Raw genomic sequence first — 18,918 nt, 5'->3', positions numbered from 1 at the left:
CCTCCCCTTCACTCCAGAACCGGGGGCTCTCATTTCTGCCTCTCCTCTCACTTAGAGCATTTTCCACAAAGGGCTCTGTTGACATATTTGCATGTTTTTTTGTTTTTGTGTTTTTTCCCATTTGCTGAAAGGTAATGACCATGTCTGATCCATCTTTGTGTTCCCAGCACCTAGCCCAGCTCCGGGCGCATAGGAGGTGTTCAATCACTGTTGCTCAAAGAATGAATAAATAACTGACTCTCTCCTTCAAGTTAAGTTGCTGATGGCTCAGAGGTGTCTTCAGTGGCTATTCTTTGGGAGCTGGGCATGCTCCTTGTATCTGAGGTCTCTGAAAAGAAATTTCCAGGCAGACAGACCTCTAATTCCTACCCAGAGCCTATGCTTTCAGTATTTGTGGGGAACGATAAATCCATAACGCTGATCATGCAGAAATCTCTGGCATCGGGTATTCATAGCATGAGTGCTTCACAAACTCAATACAACTGTGGGCTCATTTATTCTAACCTTTCTAATTCACAACCTGAAGCTCTACCTGCATTCATTAACAAGGAGTCCAGTTTCCCTTTTGAAGTTTTACCCAACCGATCGACCTTAAGTTTGCTGCCTTATCTAGTCCAATGTAGGGGCACTGAGACTTTTTCAGATACCAGCCATAGAGGAAGCCGTGCCGTCCGATTAGTCTCCTTTGCATGTGTCTTGCAGCCACGTGGTGATGCTGCGGAAGCTTGCGCCTGCACAGTTACATGGACACCTGTCCACTCGGCATGGGTGTCCTTCCTGGCCCAGACCCCGCAGAGGCCACAAGGTGTCCCTCATCCCAGGATGGCTGGGTTTAGGACTCCCATCAGTCACATCAGTGATGACAACAGCTCTCCCATCATGCCCCTGGGTTGGCAGCTTGGCCACCACTTTTCTTGGGGTGCTGGGAGTGCTCTCTTCCGTCTTCCCTGCCCCTGGGCCTCAGCCGTGCACTCAGCAAGCCTCTGTACCTCCCCTCGTGAGGAGGAGATCGGCCCATTTCCTCCCAGTGACCAGCCCTGCATGTCAGGGTCTTGGGGAGTTTCGCTAGAGTTACCAGAGCTCTTTCCTACCCTCCTTCCCCAGTACATTTCTTCTTCTTATTTTTTTAATATATCTTCATTGATTTCAGAGAGAGGAAGGGAGAGGGAGCGAGAGATAGAAACGTCAATGATGAGAGAGTCATTGATCGCCTGCCTCCTGCACACCCCCTGCTGGGGATGGAGCCTGCAACCCGGGCATGTGCCCTGACCAGGAATCGAACCTCCATCTCCTGGATCCTAGGTTGATGCTCAACCGCTGAGCCACACAGGCCAGGCCCCAGTACCTTTCTTATCTTAACCCAGCGAGCTACTGGGAAACTGCCCAAGCGATTCTTCATGGAACCAAGGGAACAAGTGCTGCGAGGTGACTTTCTGCTCCACCCCTTGAAGTCAGGGAAGCAGATATAAATTTTTATGGGCACTTCTTTCAAATGGTGCTTGATTTACTCTCTGCCTTAGCAGGCATTGTGTACGTCAAAATGATGGCCCTTGCTTTGAGCAGGCTCTACTACCACTTTTCCATGAAGAGGTATAAAGAAGCGTGGTTGGCTAAAAAGCAGAAAAGGGTTTCAATATAGTGCCTTTTGGAAGAAACTCAAACAATCTGGATTCCGAATGTGAACTGTCTGCAGGCTTTAAAACGGGGGGCTGAATTACACTGTGGGTTCTTAATGCCCTTCATGACATTGTTAACTTCAGCGCCATCGTTTATTATTCCTCTTTAATGTTCTGGCCAGGATATGTCAGGCACCGGGCCGCCCACCACGCGCACAGGCTTGGTCGCACTCCAGGGACCGCCTGGGACTCCTGCCCCCGCCCTGGGGCCCCCTCCAGTCCAACACAGAAATACTGCAGTTTTCTCCCCAAAGCCGTGTGGACCTTTAGCGGTCCCAGTGTTTCCCCTACAAAATGACAGCCATAGCTACCATTTCTTAAGCTTTTTCTATAATAATAGATAGGTACTTCATGTTTTTATCATTCTCGAACATGTAGAAATTACACACCTATGCAAAGGTGCACAGAACACATACGTACAGCTTATGATTGTAAAGTGAATTATTATGAAATGTTTACAAGGGAATCCCCTGCTCCCTGTGTTATCGCCATTCACGTTAAACAAAAGGACATTGCCAGAGCCCCGAGCCCTCTGCTTGTCTTTCCTAATAGAAAATCTCTCTCTTCCTCCAGCGTAACCCCTATTTCACTTTTATGCTCTTCCCCTCGCTTTTCTTTCCAGTTTTACCACTTATAATACGTTCCTGATCACTGTGGCTTGGTCTTGCCTGTTTCTAAGCGTGATGTGCTTGTAACTGCGTAGCCTGTTCTCCTTTCTGCCCGGCTTCTGTTATGCAGCAGCTTCGGACTCCTTCCAGGCTTTGTGCGGGAGTAGTTTTTTCATTTCATTGTTGAATAGGCTGCATTGTGTGGCTGTGCCCCCCGTTGCCTTGCTGGTAGGCATGCGGGCCGTCTCCAGTTTTAGGCTGTTATGAATAATGATGCTGTAAACATTCCTGCACATTCCTCTCGGTCCTCTGCGCACATCTGGGCCCGGGATTTTCTTGTGGGACAGTTTCTAATGATAAAATTCAATTCTGTGACTAGAGCTATATATATATTTTTTATTCCTGTGTACATTTTGGTAATTTGTAAATGTTTTTCTAGTAATTTGTTGGTTTCATCTACATTTCTTAAAATGCACTCTTATGATCCGTTTCATCTCTGCAGCATCTGTAGCGATGCCCCCTTTTCATTCCTGACATTGGTTATTTGTGACTTTTGGGTTTATATTTTTATCAGACTTCCCAGGGAGTGATTGATTTTAAGTCTTTTCACAGGACGTCAAGGGAGAACTTACCGTATGTTGATTATCTCACATTTTTTGTGTGAATTTGCCTATTTTTTTCTTAACATTTTGTCAATTATAACAAAATGATGTTGAGAAAAACATTCAAGGACCTGACTAAGAGGGAACCTTGCTAATGACAAACGTTTCAACTTATCAGGGAGATATAATGTGCCCTGAAAATACAGAAATGAAAATAACTCTTGTTTATATAAGTTAGCCTATGGTAAAAATGGTTTCATTATACATCATTTTGTTCAAAGTCACAGAATCTATTGACTGCTTTAAGTGAGGACTTACTGTTTGTTGATGTCTCACATTTTCTGTGTGAATCTATAGTACATTTGCCTTAATTGAAATTAATAAAGGGGTAGAGAGAGCGGGGGTCCTAGTATATGGTGTCGGGAGAAGGCGTGCCTCTGGGTGGTGGGCACACACTGCAATATGCAGATCTTGCATCATAGAAACCCACGCCTGAAACCTGTATGTTCATAATTAACCATTGCCATCCCAATAAATTTGATTAAAAATTAAAAAAAAATTAGTATAGCTACACAAAATTTTTGCATTGTTTGCATATCTTTTTCAACCTTTTTTACTATTTTACTTTCAACTTTTATGTAGCCTTAGTTTTAGATGCATTTTTTATAGGCAACTTACAATTGAATTTGGCTTTGCTGGTCTGAAAAATATCTTTATTATTCCCTCACATGTTTTCTCTGCTTTCTGCATATTCTATATCCTCTGACTTCCTTGTTTTTGTTTAGTTTTGAGCTTTTTGATTTCTTGTTGGAGATTTTCCTCAAATACATAACATCTGAAGTCTGTTCATATTTAAGAGTGGCCAATAAAAATATGACTGGGAAGTCTGTGCTTTCACACACTCTCATAGTGGCCCACATCTCATAGTCTAATAGATTGGTTTTAATTAGAACAGGTATACCCATTTTTTAAAAGGAAGGGAGTGCTATTCTGAACTTGAGCACACTTATGAAATTTGTGCATGTAAACATTAAGATTTAAACAAAAGTCTCCCTATTATTTTGGGCAGTGGCATAAAGAATGGACACAGTGCATTCATCTTTGTTCTTAACTGGAATAACCTGAAAACCATTCTCAGTCTGTCAGCCACACTAGTGACTTTTCTTGTGGCCAGTTTAGTGGCATTCCTTTCTAAAAGAAATTGAAGTATTGTTAAAAGTGAACAAAATAGTCAAAATATTAACATTTTTAGGCTCTAAAATTTTTCTTTGGTGAGTGGTTATAACTCTTGTCATTGCAACTAACAGAAGCTACACTAGGTTAGTTTATGAACAGAGATGGGGGAGGCAATCATTAGATGGGGGCAATAATTATTAGGAATTAACAGGGTGTCCCATGGAATCCAAAGTACAGGAATGCACGTCTCCAGAAGACAGGGGAAGTAGACTCCCACACCACTGTTGTTCTCTCTCATCTCTCCTTTTATAAAAAATCCTCCCCCAATGATATTTTTTTTCATTGATTTTTAGAGTGGGAGGGAGAGAGAGAGAAAGAGAGAGAGAGAAACATTGATGTGAGAGAAACACATCGATTGGTTGCTTCCCACACTCGCCCCAACCAGGGCCCGGAATCAAACTCGCAATCCAGGTACATGCCCTTGACTGGAAATCAAACCCGCAACCCTTTGGTGCCCAGGCCGGCACTTTAACCGCTGAGCCACACCGGCCAGCGCTCTTCTCTCCTTCTTCTCATGAGTCTGTCTGTCTGTCTCTCCGCCCCCCTCCCCGCCTCCCTCCCCGCTCCCCCCCCCATCTTTATCTCTCTTCCCCCTTCTCTCTTGCTGCAGGCTGTTTCCCACTCCACAGAGTACCGAATGGGGTCACCGATCATCACGGAGTTGTTTTCCATCCAACCCCCTGGAAGGAGGTTTCCATTTTTCTCTCCCCAAGTCTTGCCCCTAAATTACTAGGAAAGGAAAAAAGGGGCCGTGGGAGGCGTGGGTACTGTTTTATGCATGTGTCTGTGTGCTCAGCCCATGGGCCGCGCCCTTGCGCTGGGGGAGGTGGCCAGGAGGGGGACCCTCAGACGGGAGGGGCAGGGTAGTCACCCTGGAAGGACCACCGCTAATTTCTCTCCCTTGGAAACTTACGAGTTTACAGGCATCACACCCACGATCTAACAGGAGACCTCAGTCATTTGCTTAAGGAGTAAAGTAGTAAGAAATAAGATAGATGCTTAGCTAATATAAATTCCCATGCTGCAAGAGGGGGGCGTCTATGAAAAAATAGCCCCGTCTCCCCTTCCCGTCCCTGGAGTTTAGGACTGAGAAGCAGTGTCGGCAGCGGTGGGGAAGAGAGTAAGAGGCGGTTGACTTCGGATCTAACAGAACATAGAGGACGAGGGACGGAAAGAATAATTATCGTATTATCACACAGCAATTATGCTTCGAATTTGAAAATTTTGTAGGAAGTAGTCTCACGTTTCATGTTTATTTTATTACACACGGGGGGAATTTTAGCTTCTGCCAAAAGTCAATTATTGTATTTATGTTCCATTGTTTTCATTCCATTATTTCTTATCTATCTTGACCTTTTAATAGCATGAACAATTACCTTTGCTGACACCTGCCGATAAAAATTAAACTTGTTTTTTGTCCTACTTTGAGTAGCATCAGAATCTCAGCAGAATCTATAAGTATTGTGTGCCTCTCTAATTACTTTGGAAGGAGGCAGCATTATGTAGGGTACATTCATTGATGGCATTCTGGCTCAGCTTGCAATTCACTTTTACAACTCAGATGGGTTTTATTAGAATAGTCATAAACACATTCAATGTTATTTAACTTTAAAATATGATTAATTAGATGTGAAATTAATTTTAGGTAGTTTGTGACTCTCTGCAATCCCTTGGGGATTTATTGGGATTCTCTTGGCAACAAGCTCAGGATTTTAAAATTTTGTGCATTCTATTATTATTCCAATAACTTCAGTAGACTTTAGTAAAGATACATGAAGTGTCTTGGTAGTGTTTAATTCATCAGAAATAGAAGACAGCTCTTGAGCATTTAGTTAGATTGTATATTCCTGGAGTGTTTGTGAGGTTGAGAAAAAAATTGAACAAAGAAAGACATTTGGGATAGAACCACAAAACTCTGTAACTTTAAAATTAGTTTTGAGGCTACATTGTTTTGTAACCTTGTAAACTTCTAAATCTTTACTTTAAAGAGCAAGCTACAAATGTAGTTTGGCAGTTGGCAGTACCCATTTGCAGGGTTGTGATTTTTTTTCTTTCACTTGGATAAAATAAATGTGTTTCACTATATAGTTTATGTATTGTTTGTGCGGCAAATTGGTGCACAAGGTTATGAACTGATATCTAGTGTTAGTCAAACTGATTTTTTTTAAAAACATTAAGATTCAATAGATACCATGTGGAGATTTTACAGTATTTTACTTTTTTTCATGATGAGTCAACTAACTTATATTCAAGTTAAATAAATTTACATGTGATTGCAGAAAGTCAAAGATGTGTTTTTCATTTCAATTTGATTATATTCTGGCCTTCAGCTTCTTATTCTAGAAGAGGTAGTAAAAAACAATACAATGATGTTCTGCTCTAACTCTGTTAGAACATCATGATTACCTGGCCCCACAATTTATCTTTGGTGTTTTCTTCTAGTTTATTTTATATTGAGAATCTTTGTTTTTATCGTTTGTCTCCTTTCCCTCCTTTTAGTTTGGCCCAGGTATCAGATGATCTAAGTAATCGTCTTACATTCGTCAGTCGACTGGTTCATTCATTTTAGTATCGCTTGCATTCTTCAGTCACACTGCACACTGGGCGAAGGGTCTCACCTGCCTAGGTGAGCGGAACATGTTCCTCACCCTTGATGAACCAAGTCTTTTGGGACAGAGGGGCAATATGAGAAAAATCATTAAAATACTCTGGGAAATTTATTTCACAGAAGTGTAGTCAAAGTGATATAGTAACACTAGGGGAGGGATGACTTCTAGGCGTGATGGCAGGGGATTTCTCAGGGGGCCTGTTGAGTTAGTAATCTTAGGCCAGAGGAAAAGGGGTTGGCATTTCAGACAATGAGCGCATTGCAAGCAAAATCCTAAGGTGTGTCGTGGAATCGTGGGACGTTTAGTGACACTGACTTCACGGTGAGGAACAGGACCTGGAGAAAGGAGATTGTGAGATAGAAGGAGATGAATCTGAAGAAGAAGGTGGCTTACGCAGCGCGGAGGGTCTTTTTATTCAGGCTTTACTCTGTGGCAGTGGAATCACTGTAATTATTTTAGAAGGTGGGAACTAGGAGGTCAAAGAGCGACTTTTTATTTTTATTTTCAGATGCTTATTATGAATAGTTGTTAGAAGCTTTAAATAATTTATTTCATGTAATCCTCACGAAACCCTTGTCAAGGGAAAGTGTTGCTTAACCCCCATTCTACAGATAAGGGACTGGATGATGACTGAGTCCATCGCGATCACTTGTCCCAGGTTAGAGTGAGGAGGTGGTTTGCAAGCCCAGCACTTTCTGGCTGCAGGATTCCTGCTCCTCTGTCATACCACATGACGTCCCCGAAGTCACTCTAGGGGCCTCAGAGAGTCTGTAATGAGGGGGAGACAGTCGCAGGGAAATGGGCGGCTATCGTTCATGCAGAACAGACATGATTATGAACAGAATTCAGACATTGGTAGTGATCATGAAGGAAAAACAGCATAGATTTGAGAGCCCTTCAGAAGTAACCGTAGTGACTAATCAAATATTGAGAGTAAAGGCGAGGAAGGAGCTGATGTTATACTAAGGTTTCTGCATCTAATATAAATGAGTTTCACAGAAAGGGCTGGAACAAGGCAAGGGATGAAAAGAATAGTTGATGTTTGGGGATGTGTTCAATGAAAACTCCATCTACAGCCTTTGTTTATATGTCTTCCTTATAGAAATTAGAAGGGATGACTGGCTAAAGTTGGGGAATTTAAGGTATTTTATCTGTAAGTAATGTTAGGTCCAGATGCAATTTTAATCATTCCAGGCTACTTCTAGCAATTGCCTGAAGCATTTTGACATTCCAGTGGATCTTGCTCCAGAGCTTCATACCCCAGGTCTCTCCTGGAAAATCCATACACATGTATTGAGCTCCATCAAAGCCTTTCAATAATCAAGAGCTAAAGATTTTGAGCAAAAACACTAAAATGTGGTTATTTTGATAAGAGTTGACTGAGTAGATGAAAGGCTGTTAATATTTTCATTACAAACACACAAAGGGGAAAGGTGAATATAATAAATCTAGATTTAACTCATGACGTTTTGTAGTGACCATTTTTACCTCAGTGTCGTAAGAATGTTTAGAGTTCTTGTTTGAGTTGCATTGTGTTTAATGCAGGTCTGACTCGTGTAAGCCAGCGCCTTAGTCGTTGTTTACTTATGTGTGAGGCCCCCGCCCTGTTTACACTGCCCCCGCAAGGCTGGAGAGACAGCTGAGGCGTGGGGAAAGCAGCTGGCCACACACGGGTCTTCAGTGAAGCATGAATCAGTGTTGGTTTGGTGATTTATGTTTGCTGCCTCCTGTTAAACTTTCAGAGACTCAACTCTTAAATCAGCGGGCTCTGATTGCATCCTCTTACACATAAAGAACAGGCTGAAGTGAACTGGAGCTTTGTTGGCTAGTGGTTGAGACTCACCTGTAAGACTAATTCACTGTATTATAGTTTTATTGACTCTTTAGCCCATGATAGAGTCTGTTTAGTTTATGGCCATTTAGCACATAGGTTTTACTAGGTACAATAGACTTTTTTCTTTTTTTGACTTAAACAACAGACATTTATTTTTCATAGTTCTGGAAGCTGGAAGTCTGAGCTCAGGGTGCCAGCAAGGATGGGCTCTGGTGAGAGCTCTCTTCCTGGCTTGTAGGTGGCTGCCTTCTTGCTGTATCCTCATATGGTGGAGGGAGAGTTATGATAGTCGTGTTATCTCATGTTTTCAGGCTAAGATAATTATGAACCTTTCCTAGATCCTGTGCTTTGAAATTTTTGCACATTTATTATAGATTTGACAGTTATGCTTGAAGTCTCAAGAAAAAATAAAAACTGAAGTCGTAACCTGAAAACAAATTCATTTAGAATCTTTAAAGAAAATGTCAATGATCAATATTTACCTGGAAGGCTGATAGAACTGCAAAACTTTTTAGATCTATGCATAGTGGAAATACCAGCTCAAGTCCAAAACAAAGCAAAAGCTGTATGAATAGTTGAAATAATTAGTTAAGACTCCAAGCAAAACTCAAACTTTTAACAGTGCCTCCTAGCAAATAAAAATTAATTCTGAACCTCTCCCTAATATCACTGGGTATAAAGCCTCACTCACACCTTTAGGAGTCCAATGTGATATTCAAACTGGTTCAAATTGCTGATGTAAATGTATGCACGCCCTGTTCTTTACAACCTAAGCAGGAAATATTGTTAAATGTTAATGGCTATGCAAATCAGTGAACTAATAATTGAAAAATTTTGACAGGTCTGCATATTTAGAATTCTTTACATTTGTCCAAAGCAGCAAAAATAAGAATAACGACTAACTTTTAAATATCACTTTTCACTTTAAAATATATTAGTTATTTCCTAAGTTGTCTGTGCTGGCTCACCTGCATTGTTATCACAGCATCCAGCACTCACCATCGGCCCGCAGCCACAGGGGAAGGGCCTGTCTTTGCTCTGTGCCGATATGTCATTGTAGATGTATACAGGACAGCTTTCCTGCCATCAAGGAGATACAGATATAGGTGGAGAAATAAGGTGAACTCACAAAATAGTTTAAAAGCATGTTTACTGTCTTTCTCTGTGGACGAGTTCCTCACAACTCAATCTCATTTTATTCTGCTTCCAGGGTTTACTATACATAAGTCTACCCATGCCATCCAGAAATAAATGTGAATAATTTGGGTCATTTCATTAATTCATACATGAAGCAAATGTTGATCGCTTACTATATGCAGGTGTTGCTCTAGGTGCTAGGGAAGCAACAGCGGAAAGAGTTACTCCCAAATAACTTCCTGTCCCCCCGGAGCTTATTGTCTAACTATTGTTTTCCCTCCTGGTTTTCAGTAGTACGGTCCTGTTTCTTGACATCCTAGTAATTTTTTAACGAATGTCGGAGGTTATATATAAAAACATATAGAAGATCTAAGTGATACTTTATTCTTTCAGAAAAGGTTCACTCTTCCCTCTGTTAAGCATGAAGTGCCGAGCCTGATCACCCTAACCCAGTAATTGGGTGGACGGGGTAGGCACTAATTACAGCCTCATCAAGGACCCATCTCTCTTTAGTTTTTGCCGGCCCTCCACGGCTCTGTGTACTCCCTTGGGCTATTCCATCTGTCAGGTTCTGAACTGTGACAGTCTTCAGTGTGGGGAATTTGCCAAACCTCTGCCGTGCTCTTCAGAGACTTTCTGCTGAGTCTCTTAGCCTGCCCCCTGAACAGTTTTACAATTTAGCAAATGTCTTGAAAGGAAAACCAGGTGTCATCATGCTCTCCTCTGGGCCCCTACTTTCTCATGAGGTTCTTGACTCCTTAAATTTCTAATGTCTTTCCAATCCACTGAGACTGCCCTCTGCCCAGGCAAATGTCCCCTCAGGAGATACAGCTCGCCTTTTCACGGTTCTTTTCAGTCTGGTATCTCATTTTTTTTCCAGTCCTCATTGCTTCATCAGCTCTCAAATGCCTTTAGGGAGATTTGGGGGGTAATTTTATTTGGGCTTTTTAGTTGTTTTTGGCTGGATCATTGATCTATTGCAAGCTTATCCATCTCATTCCTGTTCTTAGATACCGAATTAGAGTGATGCCTTCTGTTACACACTTCTACTCAACCACAATCAATGTACCTGAAATTTCCTCCCTAGCCCAGTGCATTCTAGAACTAATCTGCAACGTGGACACGTAGGGATGTGGCATTGAGCACATTCTTCAAAATAGGGGTGATTGGAAGAGCTGCTCAGTTACCGGAGCTAATACTCTGTGTACACTGAGTTCACTGCCAAGGGCTGTTGGGCAGTAGTGGTTCTGACGGGTAACACCAAGCCGTCCAGGTTCACTTGGGGCTTTCAGTCGAGGCTGCTTAGAACTCAGTGGAGGCCAAGACTTGATGGTGGGTCTGGGGTGGTGTAGCTTCCAGATGCTGCTCTTGACTTCTTATTGTCAATTATCCTCAAAGGAAATAAGTCATGCCTGCTAAAATATTGACACACAGAGTAGATATCCTTTGTGGTATTGTGGGTTTTTTGTTGTTCGTGGGTTTTTTTGTTTGTATCTCCCCACTGGTACTTGTAGGAAGAAGGTATAGCAGCAGAGCGGTTAAGTGCCTAGATTTGGAAGTCAATCGAATTTAGATTCAAATCTGTCCATTTACTAGATGATTGACCTTGGAAAGTTGTAAACATTCTCTAAAGCCTCAGTTCCATATCTGTGAAATGGGAATAATGATCCATTTCACTGTGCTGATGTGGAAGTTAATGGAGACACAGTATTTAAAGTGCTAATAATGATCTCCGGCACCTCAGGAGCATGTACCTTATGGGGTCTGTAAATATTTTGGCTATTACAAAAAGCCATGGAATTAAACACCCAGAATTTAGGGGTCGGACCTTAAGAGATTTATGTAGACACTCCAAGATAGGTGAATGAAGCATGTAGAGACTTGTTTTTTAAAGTTCATAAATTTGCTCTTGTTATTAAATAAAACTAATTATCTGTTTATTTTATGGATTACAAAACTATCTGAGATAACCCCAGAAAAGAAATAATTGAACTGGAGATGGTTTAATTCTCAATGACTTAAAAAAGTGTGCTTATTCATACTTTTAGTAGATAAATAACAAACATATCATTCTTTGCTATATGTTGTTTAAAGTTAACCTAAGAAGAATCAAGTTCAACTGGTACTCTGAATTGTATAGGTATTTTCACATGAGAAAAGGAACAAAATTTAAAGTTAAAAATATCTGAGGGGGAAAACCTTAGAGTTGGGGGGGTTAGATATTTAATTCCTAATACCATTCATTAGTTATGTGGTTTTGGTTAGGCAAGTTAAGTGATCTCTCTGAATACCAGTTTTCTGAGAAACTGAAAAATAATACTTAGGATTTTCTTGACTATCAAATGAGAAAATGGAGATGAAAATGCTTAGTCAACAATAAACATGGTCTCATTACTTGTTATTTAATGATCAGTTGTACTTTTGAATCTCTCTGAGCTGTTAGCAAGCAAGCAAGAATTAGCTAAACAAAAGGAGTGGTGAAATTAAATCTCCTGGTTATGGTTATTTAAGTAATAATTTAAAGTAAATACGTTTGAATCAGATTTTACATTGCTTCATTGTGTGGAGATTTTCCCCAAACGTTAACATTATTCTGAGCATTGTTCAGGTATGATATAATATCTGAGGCCTCGTACCAGCACCTTTTCAACAGTTCTGACTTGACAGACTGAAGGGAAGTGAGCTCTTCTCTTGGCTTTCAAGTTACTTTAACTCAGGAGTTGTTTCGGCTCTCCACATGCTTGAGTGAGCATGAAATGATGCCTTTGCTGAGTATTTCTGTTTGATTTACCAAAAGCTGTCACCAGTCTTACAGCTCAAAATGAAATGCACATGGAAATTGGCGTAGTCACAGTCTTCAAGGCTAATTGGGACTGACCCAGACGCCCCCGGAGCCCTTCCCAGCCTTGCAGATCTGGAAGGGCCCGTGGTGAGGCGAAGCAGGAGAGCTCCTTGAAAGGGGAAAAGTCCCTTCGTGTGCTGCTGAACCAGGACGCTTTGACTATATGGCTCTCTGAGTCTGGACAATGTCTTGTGTGTTTGTTTCCACAGAGCATATATCATTACAGACTATATGGGCATCCGAAATGAAAGTTTCATGAAATTAGCTGCTGTAGGGACCTGGATGGGGGACTTTGTCACAGCTTGGATGGTAAGAAATTTTAACTTCACCCATTTCAAACATCAGATAGAAGACATGTTTGTACTGTTGGATAGACACTGCTTTTGATGGTTTAGAGCAACATAGCTACCTCTATTTTGAGTGGAACAAATTCATGAATATAGATAAAGTCATAGATTATATGCAATATCTGTTTACCTTATTAAAAATAATATAATTATAATATTGATGGCTGTTTCCTAGAGATATATCGATATATAGCTGTAGATAGATATAAATATATAGATATAGATATAGACGGATAGATATACACAAACATATACACATTCATGAAATTAACAAATTGTTCTCTGTGAAGTTCTAAATAATTTTGTAAAAATTTGTGGTTTTGACATGTGCAGTTTTTAGGTAAGGAATGTTGTCAGGCCTGTCTCAAAAGACCATATTAAACATTCTTTAAGAACTTTTAAAATAGTTTTCCACATTTGTTTTCCTCAGTGAACTTAATGGTAACTAGTGTTCTGAGAGTTTATATTTTAATTTCTTTTATGTATTATGTATTATTAGTCTTTCTATTATATGCCTGCAACAAATAGACACATTATATCTCATGCTGAGCTCATCTGTCAAGAAAGTAGCTTCTGTTCTAACCATTGTGTTAATTAAATACAGTATGTAACTAAAGGGCTCTAGGACCTGTAAGTTTATAAGAGAATCTTGGAGTGCAAAGAGCATAAGAGCATAACTCTCATAAAAATGGGGCACTTCAACATTCACTCACACCTTTTATAAGTGCAGTTGCTTCTAAATAACTTTACTTACTCACTTGACAATGAGCCCTACCAAAGGAATGACGATACCCTACCCAAACGAGACTTGCGATGGACATGCCCCTTCACATGTGTTCCAGGGACCACAGGTAGATTGTCGTAACTGTAACTGTTTGCTTCTAACCCAGAAAAAGTGTTTTCAAGGAACAAGAAGCAGTGATATCATAACTGCTACTATTGCGATCATCCTGCAAGAGTATCAAGTAACCATAAAAGGGTTTGTACAGCGTGCTTTTCAGCTTCCTCTCACCTCTGTTCAATTGTAGGATGTTAACAGAACACATTACCAGATGCATCCCATTCCATTAACTTTAAAATCAAAATTTGAAAAGTGATTTCTTTTATTTGCACTCACTAGAAATAACAATTAGAATAAGTCAGTCATTGAGACCAGGCTGCCTCATGTCAAAATTTTTTATTTCCTTTGGAAAAAATTACTTGGGAGGAACTATGTGAACTTTAAACATATAACTTCTGGGGAATTTTGAGGTGATGCCTTTTGAAAATTTTCTGCATTAATTGTGAGTTGTGGATTTTGATGCCATTTTACAGTAAATCTGCTTACTAAAATGGAGAATTGGATCAAGTGTTCAGAAATGTGGATTCTCTGACCTTGCTACCAGTGGTTTGACCTTCTACAAGTAATACACAATTTTCCGAGCCTCAGTGTGCACATTTCTTAAGAGGGATTAGTAGTTCCTACCTGTGTTCCAGGTTTTCTGTAAAGATCAAATGTGTGGCCCTCTGACAAGTCTTAAAACGCTGAGGTGGAATGCAGGCTAGTGCTTTATTGTCATTTATGTGTTGAGCCCTTATCTCCTTGGCTGGGCTCAGTCCCTTGCAGTGATGGCAAGGACAGGTCACTGATCCAAGCCTCAGGCTGCCTCGGCTTCCCAGCTCTTCTCTGGAACCCCAGGAGCACGAGCATTCTGCCTTATCCAAAGCCTGGGGCCCAGAGCATCTGGAGTTTCCTGCTAGTTGCCAGTGCTGGACTAGACTAAGACAATATGGTACATGGCTTCCTGATAGAAGTCAGGGGAGAAGCAACAGTCCAATAAGACCTAGGAGCTTGCTTTGCAGTTTGCAGGCAAAAGTCAGCTGTTTGATAGATACATAAATCATTTTCTTTCCAATGATGACATCGTTATTTGTTTGTGACCCAATTCCATCCAACTCCTCCCCAGACTTCCCTTCAAGAAAGTGTCTCCTAGGTCATATAAGACTCTGCCTCTATTTACTGGTTACAGTTATTTGAATTTTTTTCTTTTGAACCATAAGGTGGGGTCCAATTCCTAGTGCAGCCTGGAGAGGCCAGTGCATGGTGCAGCTTTGTCCAAAGACCCTTAATGACCTTGGTTGGATTTCTACCACGCGCTTACGGTTTAGGGAAATATGAATGTTTTCACTGTTCAGCCTGTGGTCTTCCTTTTTCTCTAAGGTCTGGTTAACCTTCACAGTTTCTCCTAAATTTACTACTGTATGCCTTCCACTTCTACCAGCTAACCCGATAACTTTTTACCTCTTCCTACACCATAGATTATTACTCTGATCTATACTTCCCATATGACAGAAGTAGGATTGGATTGAGAGTCAAGACAACTGTGTTTTAAGTTTAACTCAGCAATGTGATCTTAAGTCACTTAACCTTCTGGGGCCTCTCACCTCTTCCTTTCTGTAAACTGGGGAAGAATCCAGAGTTCCTTTCTGCTTATGTTGTGTGAATACTGACCTTTCCTCATTAGCCACTGGGATGGGGTGCCACACAAACACAGTGCTCCCCTGATTTGCAAGTCCAGTCACACAGAGAGGATTCCTAGAGCACATCATTCTATTCCCATTTCTGTTCACTGACTAGGCAGGAAGTTTCTGTATAAATATTTATATGTCTACATATGTGTGCGTTGATAACATTTTAAAAAATAGTAGTTTTCCTCCTGAGAGGAGTTTAGGGTAGCTTTGACCTTCATTTGTCTGCAGAATTCTCATCATGAAATGAATATCAATGATGAGGGTGACGCTCATGGAAAAATAAGTGACTTTACGTTTCTAATAAAAGTGTGCCTTTTAATGTATTTCTGAAATAGAGGATTTTTTTTTTTTATGGAAATAATTCATAACTTTCCCATGGCTTTAGAAGGTACACCAGGACTATGTGATTGACCCGCAGGCAGGGGATTATCAACCAATCTGACAAATATCTTTTAGCCCTCACACGGTTGAGCATCAGGCTCCACTAGGTTCCATTTCCTGGGCAGTCCTGATTTTTTCTGGCTCTGTGGTACTTCTCATGCAGAGAACAAAGATGTATAAGTCAAGGTTAAAGTTACTAATTTTTGTCAAATAGATTTAAAAAATTAATATAAATGAAATACATAAAGTGATCCGTGGTGTAATTCATCACTGAGCTGGTCCTTTATGTTGGAGGAGCAGAGAAGAGCTCTCATGAAGACATGTGTGAAACAAAAACTCTGGGTGTCTCCTGCGACACCATTGCCTCATATCCACAAATCCGCCCATGCTCTGCGCCATTGAGCAAGGAGCTGAGTGGGACTGGCCAGTCCCACAGCAATTGCTCCAGTTTTCCCATCCCTCCTTTGGAAGACAGAGGCCGCGGCCTCTGCTCAGGTCTAAGGTAGCAGGGGATCCTGGGGACACCGTGACGGCACTTGCTTCTGCTCCTTGCTGATTAGCACAGGGAAAAATCACCTCCTGTCTATCCATCCCTAACCACCCCCTTCCCCAGCCCTTCTTCCTCCCGCTCCAGTGGCTTTTTTCTCGCAGCAGTGAATGGCGTATGGCTCATGATAGTGACAGGGACACCAGACTCCAGGGAGAGGGGGCGCGCAGAGGAGGGTACGGATAAGGCGAAGTTGGGCCATGACCTAAAGAAGACAGTTCTCGTGGTAAACACTGAAGTCATCATTGGGCAGCTTTCATCATAAGACCACGTGTGTATGAAATCCCCCATTTGGCCTTGACATGGTTTTCCCAGGGATTGTTTGTGAGTGTTTATATATATGTGGAGAAAACATAGCCTTTGAACTGGATTATAACTAGAAATAAAACTTTTAAATTTGCTTAATTATTTCTTTCTATTGAAGTTCTATCAAGAGTATGATTTTAGAAAAAAGTTATTAAAATAATTTCTATTTCAACTGTGACTGCTCTATATGTAAATATTTTATTTTCTCTCTAAATATTTGAATGACAAATTTTGCATTTTTAGCCTTCACATATTTTATTTCTTCAGAGAGATTTTATAATTCATATTTATGTTGTTATTTTATTTTTTCAAACCACTGTTTATTTAAGAAGCAAAGCTGAAAACTCCTTACTTGACTGTAAACTCTTTGAGGGGAATTAGAGTGTCACGTGTGTTCACAATTTTATTCCCATCATATAAGACAGTACCGCGCATACAGTAGGTGCTCAACAAATAGTTATTGTAAGAACAGATTCATCACAAGAGCACATAAGCATTCACCTCCATTTCTTTTTCCCTCATTCTGCCTTGTGACCTAGTGTTATAACATGTACAGTGAACAAAAAGTGAACAAAAGGTCACGGGAGGAGAGCTGTGTTGTTCAGGATACATAGATATCAGTTCTTCCCACCTTCCTACCTCCCACAAAAAGCTGCACAATCACTTCTAATGAGCTTGTTTTTATAACCAGGAGGACACATGCTTGTAAACACCCTTGAATGGAGGCAATTCTCTCCGAATGGTGATGTGACCATTTGAGTATAAAAGCCATTCTTTCATAAAAAAAAGATTGAGCTTCTCAGATCCCACCAGATGGTTCCTTGAATGGTCATTATTGCTGTCAGTGGCGAAGTTCTGCTCCCAGCTTGGGGGACAGAAGAAAGCTAGGTTGAGGTGTATCCCTTCAGCCACTGAAACAGGCAGCTATTACTGTGTAAGACAGAAATGGGTTGACCGTCAGTGGATGGAGGCAGAGAGAATTAAGAATGATATATACTTGAGAATAATTCCTTCTGGATTAGTATTTATTAACAAATCTAGAGCAGAATAGAGGGAGGAAATATTTCTGCAGCATTTGGTAGTAAATTATTCCTTCTAGCTTAAATATAGAAAATATAAAATAAATTTTGTAATTACATACGCATACTAACCTAAAATTTGGTGAGTTTTTCTATTGTTGTTCCATGTTTATTGCACACTTGCTAAGGAAAGGGTGTGATTATCTGTGTTATTTTCATTTCACCAAGTTAATAATAGCTTACTTAGTTCAAATTTTTCTATTATACATATGTCACTCTTGTGGACTGCTCTCAAATGCTGTTTGTCAATGAACAATAGCCTGGAATATAACTGACATCACATCTAGCTTGTTACTCTCTCTAGAATTGATCTTGACAATTCATATTATGATCAATGCCAGGTTTCTAATTATTTCTCTTCCACTGATATTCTAAAATGACAGGATAAAAAGCATAATTGAATTGATTTAGTACCTAAAATAAAGTAGCAATAATAGCTTTACAAACTTCATGATAGAAAAGGATTTAAACTGTGAAACATGGAACGAAGGATTCAAGTTAGCAAACTCATTGAACAAGTGTATATGACAGATGGAAAGTGCACACATCAGATATGTAATGACTGGATCTGGATCCAAGAGCCCAGCAGTACTCCCAAGTTTTTCTCTTTTGCTCTCATTCTCAGCCTGTTCCTTGGAGCTAGTTAATGACTTCAGCCTACTCAGTGATTAGTTAACTCCATGTTTGGTAAATTTGTAGTTGCATTTCATTATTTTATACAGTGAAAATGAAACTGGATCAAAAGTATAATTAGGTAAACAATACCAAAAAAAATCAATGGAACCAAGAGCTGGTCCTTTGAAAAGATAAATGAGATTGATGAACCTTTAGCCAGACTCACCAAGAAACAAAGAGAGAGGACTCAAATAAATAAAATCAGAAATGAAAGAGGTGATATAACAACTGACCCAACAGATATACATAGGATCATAAGAAGTACTATGAGCAACTATATGCCAACAAACTGGACAACATGGGTGAAATGGGCAAATTCCTAGAAGCATACAATCTTCTAAAGGTGAATCAGGAAGAATCAGAAAACATGAATAGGCTGATAACAACTAATGAAATTGAAGCAGTAATAAAAAAAACTCCCAGCAAACAAAAGTCCAGGATCAGATGGACTTACAGGCAAGTTTTACCAAACATTCAAAGAAGAATTAACACCTATTCTCCTCAAACTATCCCAGAAAATTAAAGAGG

At 40.3% G+C, this 18,918-nt stretch overlaps 1 protein-coding gene across 4 annotated transcripts in view; it reads left to right on the top strand.

Moving 5' to 3' along the window:
• The window catches only part of TMEM117 (transmembrane protein 117), a 390,862-nt gene that overhangs the window by 192,018 nt on the left and 179,926 nt on the right, over window positions 1-18,918 (top strand). For 3 of the 4 annotated variants that reach the window (XM_081129769.1, XM_081129771.1, XM_081129772.1), the window contains one exon: window positions 12,754-12,853. The exons of the other annotated variant lie outside the window; for it this stretch is intronic. In XM_081129769.1, the coding sequence (XP_080985895.1) occupies window positions 12,754-12,853 (100 nt within the window). The remainder of the gene's footprint in view (window positions 1-12,753; window positions 12,854-18,918) is intronic. 4 annotated transcript variants of the gene reach the window in all.

The sequence above is a fragment of the Miniopterus schreibersii genome (genome assembly GCF_964146895.1).
Source record: "Miniopterus schreibersii genome assembly, chromosome: 2".
NCBI lineage: Eukaryota > Metazoa > Chordata > Mammalia > Chiroptera > Miniopteridae > Miniopterus > Miniopterus schreibersii.
The sequence above is the reverse complement of the archived record's forward strand: the minus strand, read 5'-3'. Positions and strand labels throughout refer to the sequence as shown.